This window comes from Mustela putorius, unplaced genomic scaffold (assembly GCF_011764305.1).
Source record: "Mustela putorius furo isolate JIRA1106 unplaced genomic scaffold, ASM1176430v1.1 tig00003845_pilon_pilon_pilon, whole genome shotgun sequence".
Lineage (NCBI taxonomy): Eukaryota > Metazoa > Chordata > Mammalia > Carnivora > Mustelidae > Mustela > Mustela putorius.
Genome location: NW_025421998.1, coordinates 50,370,884 through 50,386,665, shown reverse-complemented (window position 1 = coordinate 50,386,665; position 15,782 = coordinate 50,370,884). Strand labels below are relative to the sequence as shown.

General features: G+C 37.4%; 1 protein-coding gene across 13 annotated transcripts in view; it reads right to left on the bottom strand.

Annotated features, from left to right (window-relative positions):
- The window catches only part of HDAC9 (histone deacetylase 9), a 924,856-nt gene that overhangs the window by 720,182 nt on the left and 188,892 nt on the right, over positions 1-15,782 (bottom strand). For 3 of the 13 annotated variants that reach the window (XM_045062758.1, XM_045062757.1, XM_045062753.1), the window contains exon 1: positions 10,815-14,603. The exons of the other annotated variants lie outside the window; for them this stretch is intronic. Coding sequence is in view for 1 of the 3 variants with exons in the window: in XM_045062753.1 (XP_044918688.1) it covers positions 10,815-10,830 (16 nt within the window). In the remaining 2 variants the exon portion in view is untranslated. Of the gene's footprint in view, positions 1-10,814; positions 14,604-15,782 lie in introns of those variants that run through there. 13 annotated transcript variants of the gene reach the window in all.

Sequence of the window (15,782 nt, the reverse complement as noted above, 5' to 3'; positions counted from 1 at the left end):
ATTATGTAAGCATTTTTTTTTCTAGTAAGCACAGATCAGGTTGTGCCAAGCTTTAATAGAACCTACTGTTTACTTAGAATAGTTTTGAATATAGTATAAGAACTTTAAAATTTATATTTATTAAGATATTTATTTAAGATACCTGCAAACAGAAACACAATTGGTTCTTATGGTATGCCTTATTCTTATTTTTAAAAAAAAAAATCCCACCTATAAATGAACACATTGCTTTATAATCTTTTTTCTACTTAGCATACAGAAAATATTTTCAATGTCATGACATATTCTTCTGCAGTGGCTTCTACAACCTTCTTTTAAAACATCCTTTGGTTCACTGTGTTTTTTCATTAAAGCACAAGTAAGTCAAAGGAAACCTGATTCTTACAGAAGTATGCCTTCCACCAGTTAAAATCACATCTTACCCTTGACATTCCATCTGGAGAAACACTGCTCTAAGAGGAAGAAAACTTGACTTCTAGGGTGGTGATACCTGAGCTCCTGGGAAGTTACTTAATATCTCTTGGGACCTAAAGTATTTCATTGGCAAAAGTCTAGATAATAAAAAATATCTAACTTGTCACAAGAGTCTCCTGAGAAGCCTTCAAAATTTAACATCTATGACTAAAATAGGCAGCTCACTTGAATGGAGCAGGGGAGGAGTGTTTGCTAAGGTGAAGGCGAATGGCGGGGGGGGGGTGGGGGTCGGGGGGGACTTTCTCTGTGCAGCCTAGAGCCCTACATGATTGATCCTGCAGACTTCTCTTTACATCAGACCAACCATATTTTTCAACCAAGCAGGAGCTTATTGCTGCCTTCTTGAGCTGGCACCCACCCATTTTCCAAATTGTGTCAAGCCATGCATTTTATTCAGTGACAACCTTTCTTCCTCTAAACCCCTCAAGATGAACAAATACTCCCCCCCCCGACTGTAAAAAATCAAATTATGTCACCTAATTTCAAGGAAAAGATCTGCCATGGCAGCCAGACCAAAAACACCATTTGTATGCAAAGAGAGTTAAAGTACTGGAAAAGTACCCTTGCCAGTAGAGTGTGGTATCATTAAACACAGAACTAAATTTGAAGCAGAAGTAGTAGAAAAAAATATATCTTGAAATGTGATAGGGTCCATTACGCTTCTTGATGAGATTACTTGCCTCTCCAATACATTACCCAAAGGCGCTTACAAAACTGAGGGAATATATTACATTGGAAGTATCAGGACTTTCTAAGTAGGTCAAATTTTGAAGTAAAAAAAATACTTCAAATTTTATGCAGTGTTACAAAAAAAAAAAAAAAACTTAGGAACTGTACAGCGAAGGTGCTAATCACTTTTTAAAGTAAATTTAAAAAAAAAACCTCTTACTCTTGCATAAACATTAAATGTATCACTTTAAAATGCAGAGTCACACACCTGAGGCTGTTCTTTCGCTGTCATCTTAATTCAGTTTTTCATAATAAACTGAATTTTAATTATATAAATATCTTTATTCATTTGAAACTTTAAAAAGTTGGGTTCTAGAAAAGCCCCAAATCTAACTCTTAGCATTTTGAACTAAACAGATTCAGTCCAAGCTATCAATATAAAATACTTTTTCTCCTTCTTACTGGGTTTTCATTCATGGTGTTATTACAGGACAGAGTTCTGGTATAATGTTTTCAATAAAATTTTAGTTTTCTTATAGGTAATCCTAAAATATCAGCTTTACTATTTCTGTAACTTTTCATATGGGAATATTGAGACATCTAGCAGCTGCCGCATCTGCCTAGTGCCCCACACAGCAACGCGATTACGTAAAAACTGATTTAAAGACCCATTTAATTAACTCAAGTACAAGTTGAATTTTTTTTTTTTAAAGTTAACTATTTTCAAAGTAAAAATTTCTTTGGAAATCATCTCCAGTGGGGCACCCGGGTGGCTCAGTGGGTTTAGCGACCCACTCTTGCTTTCGGCTCAGGTCAGGATCTGGGGGTCCAGAGACTGAACCCACAGGTGAGTGGGCTCTGGCTCAGGGCAGAGTCTGCAGCAGATTCTCTCACTCCCTCATCCTCTGCACTTCCCCCTATTTGTGCACATGCGCAAGCTCTCTCCAGAGATAAATAAGTAAATTTTTCTTTTAATCCTCTCAAAAGGGGTGCCTGGGTGGCTCAGTGGGTTAAGCCTCTGTCTTCGGCTCAGGTCATGATCTCAGCGTCCTGGGATCAATCCCTGCATTGGGCTCTCTGCTTGGCGGGGAGCCTGCTTCCCCCTCTCTCTCTGCCTGCCTCTCTATCTACTTGTGAGCGCTCTCTGTCAAATAAATAAATAAAATCTTTTTAAAAATTAAAAAAAAAAAATCCTCTCAAGAAAAATGTAAAAATATAGACATTTTCATTTCTAATGTTACGTTGACAGAGGTTAGGATAAATATGGACCAAAAATATACTTGTGAAAATAAATACTACTAACATAGACCTGCCATGTTAACATATCATCTGCCATGATACCTGAATAGTCCACCCTTCAAACACCACTTTAGTTGCAAGCAATGAAGCCCCCAATGAAGATACCATCTGGGCGTGAATACATTACGCCAATAATAGCGTATTGTGAATTACTGTGAATAATACAGACTTGACACATTAGCACCAGTAACTGGCAGGCCTTTGAGAAAAGGGAATGTAGAACTCTAACAGTTGTGTGTGAAATCCCTCAGGTTTAGGCCCTAACAGGTTGGAAAAATGTTCGTGAAGGTTAAAAGAGAGAAAAGCTCCAAAGGAAGAGAAAATGTCTTTAAAAGATTTTAAGACCAACTTTTTATTTTGAAAAGAAAGAAATTTAGGATCAAAGAAACCAACAAAAAGGGAAATGGTGAATGGCAGACCTGGAAACCAACTTTGCTGATGTTACAATCGGCCTAGCACTGATGCCTCTTTGGGTTTTTTGGATAATTACCCTCTCAATCAGTGGTAAAAATTTGTTCCAAGTCATACAAATTACGAATCAATCCATATCATATTTACTGTCACAACCTAGTTTTGAATGTTAATCGACTACAGTAATGCATACTGTAAAGCCAGATGAAGTATATGGAATAGAAATAAACTGATAGAGCATTTTAAAATAAAAATAAACAAAAAGCAACAGGAAAAGTTCATGATTTTTTTTTTCTTAATCTCAACATTATCTGTGGGCATTCCCCAAACGTCGTATCTCTCTTTTCCTTTCATGCAGTCTCTACTCCCAAACCACCCTGAAGACCCTCAGACAGCCATCTCCAGTTCTGCCATCTTGACCATGATTAACCCCGCTCTGGAACCGCCCTGAGAGAGAAACTCTTCAGTGTCCTGCTGCCAGGACAAGGGCAAATCCAGATAATGAACACAGTATCTCACTCTTCCTGAAGGAAGGCACAGATACAAAATCAATCTCACTCTGTATATTCCTTGTCTCCTCTCCTTCTCTGTGTTTGTTAATAAAACCTCCATTGTATCACCATGTTTAAAACCCTGCCCTTTTGATCTTAGGCTCATCCTTATCCAGGGGCACAGTCAGTCATAAAAGAGGTCTACTTATTTCTAATGATGTCTCTGTCCTCACCACATGCCTATGTTTCTCAGTCACTGAACTTGTTTTATTCCTTCCACCCTTTGCCTTGGAAATCCATCCTCAAGGCACAGATACTTTTTTTAAATTGTGGTTACAAAAAATAAAAAAATAAAAAAAAACAACCCACACAGCAAAAGATCTACTTTCATAACAACTCTGAAGTGTCATGTAAAGAATGTTATGTAGTATTCACTATAACTCCAATGTTGTACATCGAATACCTAGAACTTGTTAATCTTGCCTGACTGAAATTTTATACCCGTTGAAGAGCAACTTCCCATTTTTCCCTACCCCTAACCCCTGGCAACCACCATTACTGCTTTATTTCTCTGTGAGTTTGACTCTATGTCACTTGGATAATATATGGAATCAGGCAGAATTTGTCCTTCTGTAACTGACTCATTTCACTTAGCGTAAGTTACTTAAGGTTACTCCGTGTTGTAGTATATGACAGGACATACTTTCTATGGGGAAATAATACTCCAGAGCATTTATGCCACATTTTCTCTATCCGTTTTGTCTGTTGATGGCCATTTAGGTTGTTTCTGCCTCTTGGCTATTGTGAACTGAATATTGCAGTGAATACAGGAGTGCTAAAACTTCCTTAAGATCCAGACTTCAGTTCTTTTGGATATGTACCCAGAAGTATGACTGGTGGATCATATGGTAGTTCTAGAACCTGCATACTGTTTTCCACAGCTGCACCATATTGCATTCCCATCAACAGTGCATAGGGGTTCCAATTTCTCCACATCCTCACCAGCATTTGCTATTTTCTGTTTATTTTTTTTCTTATTGTCCACCTAATAGCTGTGAGGTGATATATCATTGTTTTGACTTGTATTTCCCTGATATTTAGCAATAATGAGCATCTTTTCATACACCTGTTAGCCATCTGTATTGTCTTCTTTGGAGAAACAGCTATTCAAGTCCTTTGCCCATTTTAATCAGGTTATTTGTTTATGTTTGCCAACAAGTTGTAGGAGTTTCTTACATTTTTTGGATATTAACTCCTTGTAAATAAGATACATGGTTCATAAATATTGTCTTCCATTCTGTAAACTGCATTTTCGTTCTGTTGATGGTTTCCTTTGCTATGCAGAACCTGTTTACTTTTGCTTTTGCTGTTTGTGCTTTTGGTGTCATATACAAGAAATCATTGCCAAGAGTAAGGTTTGCTTCTGTATTTTTCCCCCCCTGGGAATTTTATAATTTAACTTCTTAGACTTAAGTCTTTAATCCATTTGAGTTCATTTTTGTGTATGGTATAAGATAATGGTCTAATTTCATATACACAGGCATATGAAAAGCTCTAATTTTAGATCTTCTTTACCTATACGTATGTATGTAGTAAAACTTAAACACAAATTAAAGAACAATAAACAAAAATTCAGAATTGTGTTTACTCTTCCGGGGTGGGGAGTTACAGAGGAGACAGCACTGATAGTGGTTATATTAGTTACCTAAGTTGGTTATATGTACCTAGTATTTCATTATATTTATACATACACATAATTTTAGATTATTTTATAATAAAGTGAAAATAAAAATTTTTTACTCTTTTTAAAGAGTAAAAAAAGTAACTTTATCTTTTTCTTAAAAAGTGCTTTTTAAAAAAATGAATCTAATAAATTTTAAAATTATTTTTTAATTCCAAAACTTCCCTAAAATACACCAGCATAGGAACTTTACTTAAAAGGTTCCAGCTCTGATGTAAAAAGTCTGACATCCATTGGGTGGAGCACTGCCCTATATTTCTAACCATGTAGATAAATTCTATATTGAAAATTAATTCTACAGAGGCAGTTCATACAAATGTACTTTATTTTTATTTATCCACTTCTTTCTACCAAATCTCACAATGACAGCAAATTTCAAAAATTACTTGCTCACCAACTTACTGAAAACACAGATAATGAACAAAGAGATCCCCACTCTCTTACAGAAAATCTCTTGTCAAGAACTACTACTGCCAGTGCCTCATGGAGGTGCTACATGGGGCTGCATCATCGTCCGTGTTGTTTCCCAACCTCAGCACTATTGACATTTTGGGCCAAATAATTCCTTGTTGTATGAGGTTGTCCTGGGTATTGTTGGATGTTTAACAGCATCCCTGGCCTCTTCCCACTAGAAGCCAATAGCACAGTAGTCCCCAGTTGTGATCTTCACAAGGTTTCCAGCCATTGCCAAATATTCCCAAATAATACAACTGCCCCCTGGTTGAAAACCACTGCCCTTGGTGAATGACACACTCTAGAGAGAGGTGCCCTTAGCAACAGCACCCAGCAGCCTGGAGAGTGGAAATACAAATAGGAAAAACGTGCTAAGTTCAAGTAATTTACACATTAAGGGAAATTAATTTAGACCAACATGAATAAGGTAATTATTATTTCCTTGAGTACTATACAGCTACATGAAAATAAAATAAGGAAATTTATAAATATACTGCCACTGAAAATAACATGACTCCAGTCTTCACTGATATACTAAGTTAGTCAATAACAAAACTGATTGTCAATATGTCAAAATGCAATATGTCAAAATGCAATAACATTTTAAAGAAATTAAATTTTCTGTCTATTGTGTGCCAATAAGCTCCACATTACTAAATCCCATGACATTTTTTTAGTAATTTATTAGCTCTTTAATTAGCATTAGACATGAATAACCCTTCATTTCTCCTAAATAGTCTATCTTTTCTGTATTCCATTTTCTCTGACAGCTAACCATCCATCCCCTTCACTCACCAATTCTCCACTACCTGCCTTCTAAATCATGTTGTTTCCCATGGTTGGGTTCGGAGCCCTCCTCAGCTGTTCTCACTTCATACCATCTCCCCAGGAGATCGTATCTATTTCCAGATCTTCAAATACCATCTATCTGTGTGCCATCAGTGGCTTCCCTGATGTACTCCCTTCAACGTTCCAAGAGCATTTCAATTGAAATGTCCAAGTCTGCTCACCTTTCACTTTGCACCATCCTCATACGTGACCTTCCCTAGATCCAGCTGTTCATGCCATAGGATCAGAATTAACATTTTCCTCACCCTTATTTTCACATCAAATTATTTATCAAATCCTAAGTCTTATACTGGATTTCTCAGTTCTGTCCACTGTCCTCCTTCCCCACTGGCACTACTTATTTCAAGCTACTAAGAGTTTTCTAACCTGTTTCTATGTCTTTTGCTTTGTGAGATCCTATTCTCTACTTTTTAACTAACTTAAAAGTAGTATTCAGATCCTTCCAGGGTCAGCTTTCAATCATTTCTGATTACAATTGTAACAATATGCAACTTCCCCTCCATGACCTAATAGGCTCAGCACGATCTTGATTCTGTTACTTACACCTCTAAGCAACTCTCCCGTTTTTAAACATTTCAACCATGATGGCCTTTACTCTCTTCCTCAGAGAAGTTAAACTCCTTACCACTTGGCACATGCGACTTAGAAAGTCTTTCTTCTGACTTAGAAAGTCACAAGAGAAAGTCTTGTGACTTAGAAAGTCTTCCCTGTGACTTGGAAAGATCATTCTATGTCATTCAGATTCATCTTAAAGTGAGCCACCTTTTGGTAGAGACTTTCCCTGATCCCTCAAACTATACACTGAATGCTATATAAATTTTTAACATGTGTCATACAATTCATAGAAAGCCCTTATGAGTTTGATATCATTTTACAGGTAAAGAAACTGAGGCTTAGGAAGGTTAGTAAGATACTCCAAATCACAAAGCGAGAGAAATTGGGCCATGGCTCTCTGATCTCTTATTAACACACACACTCCCCTTCCCAATGTTGTCAGTCTGATGAAGACAGGATATATTCTATGAACTAGAGTTTCATTCACTTCCTGCAGTTTTGCTCCCCCACTGTCTGTAAGCTTCCTGAGGGTAGAAGCTGTGATTATTAATCTCTAAATCTCCAGGGCAGGTGATACTCAAAATTTGTGATGAAAGAGTCTAAAGAACAAAAGAGAGACAGACAGACGGACACACAGGACTCATGTCAAGGAAAAACAAATGCCTTTTTTATTCAAGACTTTTAATAAAACATCTAACCCCCAAAACAGCAGTGACATCAAAGAAGTGACAAATATTAAAGATGAGGACAGAAAAAGTCCATTCAGAAGCATGAGGGCACTGGTGTCCTATCACTGGCGGGGGTGACCAAAGCCATCAGAAATTACATTAGTACCTAAAGAAGGTGACCATGACAAGTCTAATGGCTGTTCTGCCTCTGTCTCTAACCATACAGAGATACAGACATTTCCAACTGTGAATCCTTTACAAGTTATCAGCTATGTGTTCTTATGAGATAAAGACATTAGAGAAAACACAGGTAATGGAACAGTTCTGCAAAAAAATGGTTTGTTGTCACCAGTACTAACTAGCCTCTTTGCTTTCTCAAAAATTTAAGAATCCAAGGATGCTTTGTAACTATGTTCTTTTCCAACTTTACTCCCTCCCTGGAGCAGTCGCAGCTCCATTCATCCCCTACTTTCTCTGCAAAAAGATAGCAGGATTTCAAATCTCTTCCAATGTTTTTATAAGTAAAGCTTGGCTGATTCTATCAAGATGACAAAAGTTCTGTAGCCAATGAAGGAAAAATAAAGATGAAAGATTGCTGAATGCACCCCGATTGCCTGATAAGAGAAGTCAATTATTTTATATGTGATATTCTCATTTTTAGCTGGAAATTCCAGACAGCGTCCCTTTCAGGAAAGGAAAATTTTTTAAAACACCATTACTCCCCTGGAGGAGGAAAAAAAAAAAAATTCTCCAAAGTTGTGAAATTAACCTCTTCTTTCATTCACACATTTGGTTCTATTTTTACAGTTTTACCAGTAATCTAAAAGAAAAAGCACTGAAAGTCAATCCCAGGTTTTGAAAATGTCTGACAGTGTATGACCCAGTTCTCTTCAGAACCTCCCAGAAGAGTCAGCCAATTTTTATTTCGGCAGTGCATCAGTGTTTATCATTTGTTTTACAACATGGCTGCATGTTCTTAAAAATTGACGCAGATGAATTTCACCCATCGTTTACAAAAACTCAAGAGAGACAAATGGCCTTAAAAATTAAATCCACCACTGAGGCATGGTTAATTTACTAAAAGAGCATTTCTTTTTTTCCCTCTCTCAGTTCAATATTTACTTCCTTACAGCAGTAACTCCACCCCCACCCCACCAGCCTCTTTATTTGTCAAGATTTCTGACAAATTTCCAGCTTATAATTAGGCATTATGAACATTCACTGTGGGAAATCTATTGCTAGACAAAAGCTTTTCCCTCCATTTTGGTTTAGAGAAACAGTGATGACTTTCACCTTGGGAAGTCTAAGAGCAACATCGTGGATGCATTCTGACTGCATATGTATGAACAAACTGATTTCTTAGGGACAAATGCTCTAACAAGTGATTAAGTCAGACAGATCTGAAACAAAATCTTGGTTGTCTCCTATAGCTGGGTAATCAAAGGCAAGCTGCTTCATCTCTCTGTGCCTCTGTTTCATCATCTATAAAATGAACATAGTAACACTAAATTTCATGCAGGAATACTAGGGGTATTAAATGAGAAAACCACCCAGTGCCATGCCAGGTACACAGTAAGCACTCAGTCAGTAGCAGTCATTAGTACTTATATTAATGACACAGAGTAAGAATTTCCACAGAGTAGGGGAAGGTCCTCACTTCCCCACTTGTGGCCATCTTCAGAATTTTACCATCCTCATTACTAATGAGAAAAGTATCTAGGCAGCTTGCAGCCCTGGAAGGCCTGAGTAGGCCTACAGAGTCTGTCTCTGAGAGAAAGGACAAGAGTTCAGATGTGAGGCAGCCTCCCAGGCCTAGCAGCATTGCATACATCCACTGACAATACATCCCTTCTCAGGGATGAGAGAAGCCCAGGACTCCCCCCTCAACTTGACTTCTCCTTGCTCGTGAGCAGAGACACATTTCTGTTCCCTCTTCCTCAGAGAAAGAGAATGGAAGAGACAAGCTCTGTTACTCTTAATTCTCTCTCAGAGAGAATTAATTTGGTGAGTAAGGGCAAGGAGCCCAAGAACAAGTAAGATGTCTCCATGGACACTTTTCCCAGTCTCACATCATCAAATAATCAAAAGAAAACAATGTCCGAAAACAAACAAGTATGCTCAGACACATGTTTAGCTTTCTGTCTAAACAGAGCCCATCCCTTCTATCACTCTAATCACTTCAGCAAACAGCTGTGGAGCTAACAGAGTGAGCACTCTCTGTTCTCAGCACCTTGCCAAGTCTTTACACGTACAAAGGGTCTCATTGTCCCCGAGCCTCAAAAAAATCAATACTTCCATTTATCTTCATTTTTTCAGGTGAGAAACCAAGGTAGAAAAGGATCAGGAAGCTTCCTCAAAAACAATGGATTGCATGGAACCAAAATTTGACCCCAAATAGTCTAGCCCCAGAGTCCACAATCTTTACTACTCTCCTCTATTCCCACTCCCATTGGCCAAACAACTAGAAAGTTGATCTTGCTTTTGTTGACTCAAAATTCAGCTTTCTGCAATGACATTTCTCTAAAACTTATACTACTGAATGGATAGGAACCTTGAGGCGATTCTTGGCCTCTTTCATTTAACGTTCAGAATTGGCATATTTAAAATATTGCAATGCTACAGGACTAAAGTGGGGAGCATGCCACAGAGGTGTGCATGAAACGTGGACCCCGACTCCCTAACTCCTGAAGCTGTGTGACAGAGCATGGGCAATCTAGGCACTGTGCACTCTACTTCTGCTTGTATTTGAGATTTTCCATAATAGAAAGTTAAAAGCAATGCAAATTTAAACCACAGGCTAGATAACTAAAGACCTTAAGCTGTTTCAGAACCCAGAGGGACATCTGGGTTCGCTAACTCAATGACTCTAATGACAGTTACAAAGTCTGGATTGCAAGAACTAAGAGTGCAGGAACTTATCTTTCAAAAATTATACTAGTACAAGAATACTGCCCCCCGAGTTTGACTGTGACCTATGTGGGACAATGAAGATATTGTAGGAGTTGAATCTTCTGCCCACTCCTGTTTGCTGTTCCTGGAGCTACTGCTGCTGATGGGAAAACCTTCTGCTTCCCCCTTCTCGTAGCAGGTTTATCTTTCCACAGCCTACACACTACTAAAGATGATTTGCATGATCAAACTTAAAAACTTCTACCCTTTATCGCTTTTACAGTTCTTCTAAAAGATTAAAAGGAAGAAACTTACCCGTTCTGCTGTACATTCCCTCTTTGCCAAAGTGTGCTGTGGTTTCGAAAACTAGCCCAGTCCTTCTGAACTTTTCTGTATCCGTTATAATATTAAAGAGCCACAAGGAAGGGAAGTGGTTAGTCAACTTGCTAATTTTATCAGTCCCTCCCACTGGTTAAATAGTACCTGATGCTACAGACTCAAAATCAGTTTTCCAGCTCACTTCTGTGCTACAGCACGACTTTATAAAAACAGTCTAACTTGAGGGGAAAGAGAGTGACAATATCTAGTTCGTAGGCATGAGACAGTTAATGAATGAACATTTTATTACTATTAATAAGAAGCCTAACAGACTACAGAAACCAGTGATTTTACAAAGTGAGGAGGAGGAAGAGACAGAATGTCTGTCAGCTCCATACTCTCCAAGCATACTCTCAGCTGGGTGGGAAGGGAAAGGATTTTTTAATGCAATCACAGGACGTGTGGGAAGTCACTGGTGTTTCATTTGTTGATAAATTTTCTGTCCTGGAGTAAAGCCAGTTTACCAGATATAGAAACTTCCACAACCTGGGGCCCTGGCTTAGACATTAGCAATTAAAACAGGACCAAGTAGCAGACATGTGCCTCTGGACGAGGGAAAATTAAATAAATGTCTTCTGAAGAAATACTCCGACCTGTTTTCTAGGTCGTAAATACCTGTAGTAAATGAAAAGAAAATACAGCACCTAAAGACAGATTTTAATGAAATAAAATAATTCTGATCCAATTCAGAATTGGATTTTGTATAATCCAAGAGATTGCAATATACAAAACACTGTTTCCCCAGAGCTTTGTAACACATAATTTTCTGAGCTATTTCAATGTGTGGCATTTGAATTAAATCTGGAGTACTCACTTGGAAGTGTATGTCCCACTGTATCAGGAAAAAGATTTTCCCCAAATCAAAACATTATTGAAGTTCACTAACCCTTGCCTTTGATTGGCTGAGTAACTGAAAATGAGTCTCTTCAGAGAACTTCTAGAAGTTTTATATAATCACATGTGGTGATGGTGATACAAGATGCAAGAAGAGTGAAATTTGGTAAACTAAGGGAAGCTAAGGAAGCTAGCAATTCATTGCAGTCATTTCTCCTTTCTTAGTAGTCCCCCTACTCACCTAATCAAACAAGGAAAGGAAAAACTTTGGAGAGCTATTGAATTTATTTTCCATCTCCATAAGTTTGTTTTCTAATTAGAGCTAAGAAAATGTACTAGACTGAAGTGAAATACTAGTCATGCCTTGTTCTGAGATGCCAGCTACAAGTTCCTTGAAGAGCAACAATTGCATAGTTTAGGCCCTCAAGGTCATATCTTTGTATCTGAGTTTAAGAGGAGGAGAAAATACCTAAAATCAACATTTCACATCCATGACTCTCTCACTTAAATGTGTAGCTTCTGCATCTTCAACGAAGGAAGAGGAAAAGACACAGAACTCTTGAGCAAAAGAGAATTAACTCTCTTTCTCAAAAAAGAGCCTCCCCAGGCTTCTATATTGAGGTGAAATTCTTCAGCCTCTTCCAGAAGCCTTTCTCCATTCAAACATACCAACCTGCCTCCCTCTGAAATCCTAGGGCATATTTCATCATCCTCTCAGTCTAATGATAGAGTATTTCTATGTAGTATCTTTCTAGAAGACTGTAAGCCTCCTCAGGACTTAGATATATCCTGATGCCTACCCAGAGCACTAAACTCATCAAGCACAATGCCTCTCCCATTTAAAACAAGTATTTTGCAATGCTCTTTTGCTAACCTAAAATGAAACTCATAGATTCTAAATCCAACCTCTATTCAGCATATTTTTCAAAATCAATAAAGAGCTCTGACACAAGAATCTTTACACGTCTCAGAAGTCCTCCAATGTTTGCCCTACTACCCTGTGAGTAAATCCAGATGAAGAGATGTAATAAGAAGTAGTCTTACAAGAAAAGTAGGCAAGTGAAAGACTGGACAGTTGAGTGAGCATGAGAATAAAATCCAGTGTTAAGACAAGAAGCAATGAACCAGACTTATTAGCACATTAAGTAAAAGGAAAAATAAGATTAACTGAAATCCAGATAACATGCTAAGGCAAATCGCAGACCACAGACATAAAGAAAACATGAAAAATGATTACTATTCTTTGTAGGAGCTGAGAACTATTCCTTATTCATAAAAGATTTCAAAGGAGCATGAACTTTCCTTTTTTCAATACTGAACAAGGGAACTACAAATACATACAGTTAGAGCTGTGTATGTTGGTGAAAATACCATTAGCCATGTTGTTGTCAGTGACATGATTTTCCAAATGGCGAACAATTCATCATAGAGCCTCTAATAATAAAATGTGAAATTATATAATAGTAGTAGTCCTAGAAAATCAGTGTATACCAAAATGGAATAAAACAGTTTTTATATGTGCAGCCTATTTTTGTTTTTTAGGCTCAAATAATTGTAAACAGGTGTTTCACCCACGATCCAAAGAAATAACTGAAATGCATAACACAAAATTTTTTCCACGTGTAGCAATGTCCCTAACATTACCAAACCCTTACATCCATGAGACTAGCCCTACTAAATACTAGAAGCACCCTTTGAACATTGTGGCATCTAGAAAACATTCCCATTATTTTCTGTCCCTTGCCTTAGAGACCAGGGCAACCTCATTAAAAACTACCACCCTAGCAAGTCCACTATCCTTGGCAAACTCACCTGCTTCAGAAGTCAGGCAGGAACATCAAGAAGTGAAGGAAACATTAAATAAAGACCACAAGTTAGGTAATGTGGGCTACCATCAGCTTCTATCCACTGTGACCCAGAGATTAAGAGTAGTACAGAGCCTTCCATCTTTCAAGAGAAAGTAGACATCCAGATTTCCTTTTTTTTTTTTTTAGGTGTTATTTATTTATTTATTTGACACAGAGACAGAGAGAGAGCACAATCAGGGGGAGCGACAGAAAGGAGAGTGAGAAGCAGAGTCCCAGCGGCGCAGGGAGCCCGAGCAGGGTTCGATTCCAGGACCCTGAGACCACCAACTGACCCAGAAGTGGATGCTGAACTGACTAAGCCACCCAGGTGCCCCTGGACATCTAGATTTCTAGGTGAAATTTCATTTCAAAAGATTCGTAACACTCTAAGGATCATATACAAATTTTCTACAGGCTAACATGATCTCTAACATTAACTACTTGGTCAATTAGAAAAATAGCAACATTTATAAAATACAGAATGTCAAAGATATGATATTTAGTGTAACAAGCAGGTGACCAAGCCCTTTGATCTCATTTTGTAAAAACAATTATACATGACTTATATAGGACTGACTCTGGAGTATCTGCTAACATGTAAACAGGAATTCTCTACTGAGAACCTTATGAACACATAAGGTTTTATAATAAGTAATAAGCAACCAAAAGTATACTTAGTTTTAAAACATTAGAGGACAGTAGCTATGAAAATTTCTTTGAACACAATCAGAAAGGTCCACAGTTAAAATATACAAACAAATAAAATTCCTCTCAAATACTAAATTAAGCTCCACGTCAAGCACTGGTTAAAGACCAGATATAAAAATTAAGCTGCCTGCAAATCAGAAGAAGGATGTGCCCAAATAAAAGGATTTATTACCTGTGCTCCAGATAATCAGACATTATTTTATCTCGTTTATTAGATAGCTGGAGGCCACACAAGCCAGGATCTAAGACTGAATGTGTGACAACGAAAACACTCAAATAACTGTTGATTAAAAAAGATCTGGGGCTTTAAAAAAGTAAAAAAAAAATAAATAAATTTCCCTATAAGCTAAATAATAATAATTTTAAAAGTTAACCTTTAAAATGAAGGTGCTTTGTAATAGAGCTTGAAGTCCGGAATTGTGATGCCACCAACGTTGGCTTTCTTTTTCAATATCCCTTTGGCTATTCGAGGTCTTTTCTGGTTCCATATAAATTTTAGAATTATTTGTTCCATTTCTTTGAAAAAGATGGATGGTACTTTGATAGGAATTGCATTAAATGTGTAGATTGCTTTAGGTAGCATAGACATTTTCACAATATTTATTCTTCCAATCCAGGAGCATGGAACATTTTTCCATTTCTTTGTGTCTTCCTCAATTTCTTTCATGAGTACTTTATAGTTTTCTGAGTATAGATTCTGTGCCTCTTTGGTTAGGTTTATTCCTAGGTATCTTATGGTTTTGGGTGCAATTGTAAATGGGATTGACTCCTTAATTTCTATCTTTTTCCTATTTATAAAATTAATATTAGAAGCTAAGTCATGTTTGAATTCAATAAAATTATTTTATTAACTTCTTCTAAGGCTTAAGAAATACCCTCTTCTGGGGCAACTGTATGGCTCAGTCAGTTAACAGTCTGATTCTTGGTTTCAGCTCAGGTCATGATCTCAGGGTCCTGAGACTGATCCGCAAGTCAGGTTCCCCACTCAGCACAGAGTCTCCTTGTCTCTCTCCCTCTGCTCCTCCCCTTACTCACTCTGTCTCTCTCTCTCTGGAATAAATAAATAAAATCTTAAAAAAAAAAAAAAACCCTCTTCTTTATAAGCCAGTTTATCCTTCATCTGTTGAAGACTTAGACCTTATTTTTTCCTCAAGTAAAAGCTTATTTTCTCCCAAATTAGAAACATTTCAAATCTGGTCCTCTTAGGGACCAAACATGACATCCCTGAAGAATAAACTAAGATCTTGAAAAATCATACATAGTAAGACCATTTAAAATGCTCAGGTATACACACTCAAAATTATGCAATCACTACTGGTTTGGGGGGAATTTATAAAAATGTACCACCAAGCTGTATAGAAAAGAACTTTTAGAATCATAGAAATCTGTGTGGAAATGATGATCCAATTTTTGGAAATGTTACTTTTTCTTGTTAGAGAGTAGAGTCATGCCAGTGCTTACTTTGAAAGGAAATTCACCCTTTCTCCAGTGTTCAGCTATATGCTGACTAGAGCTT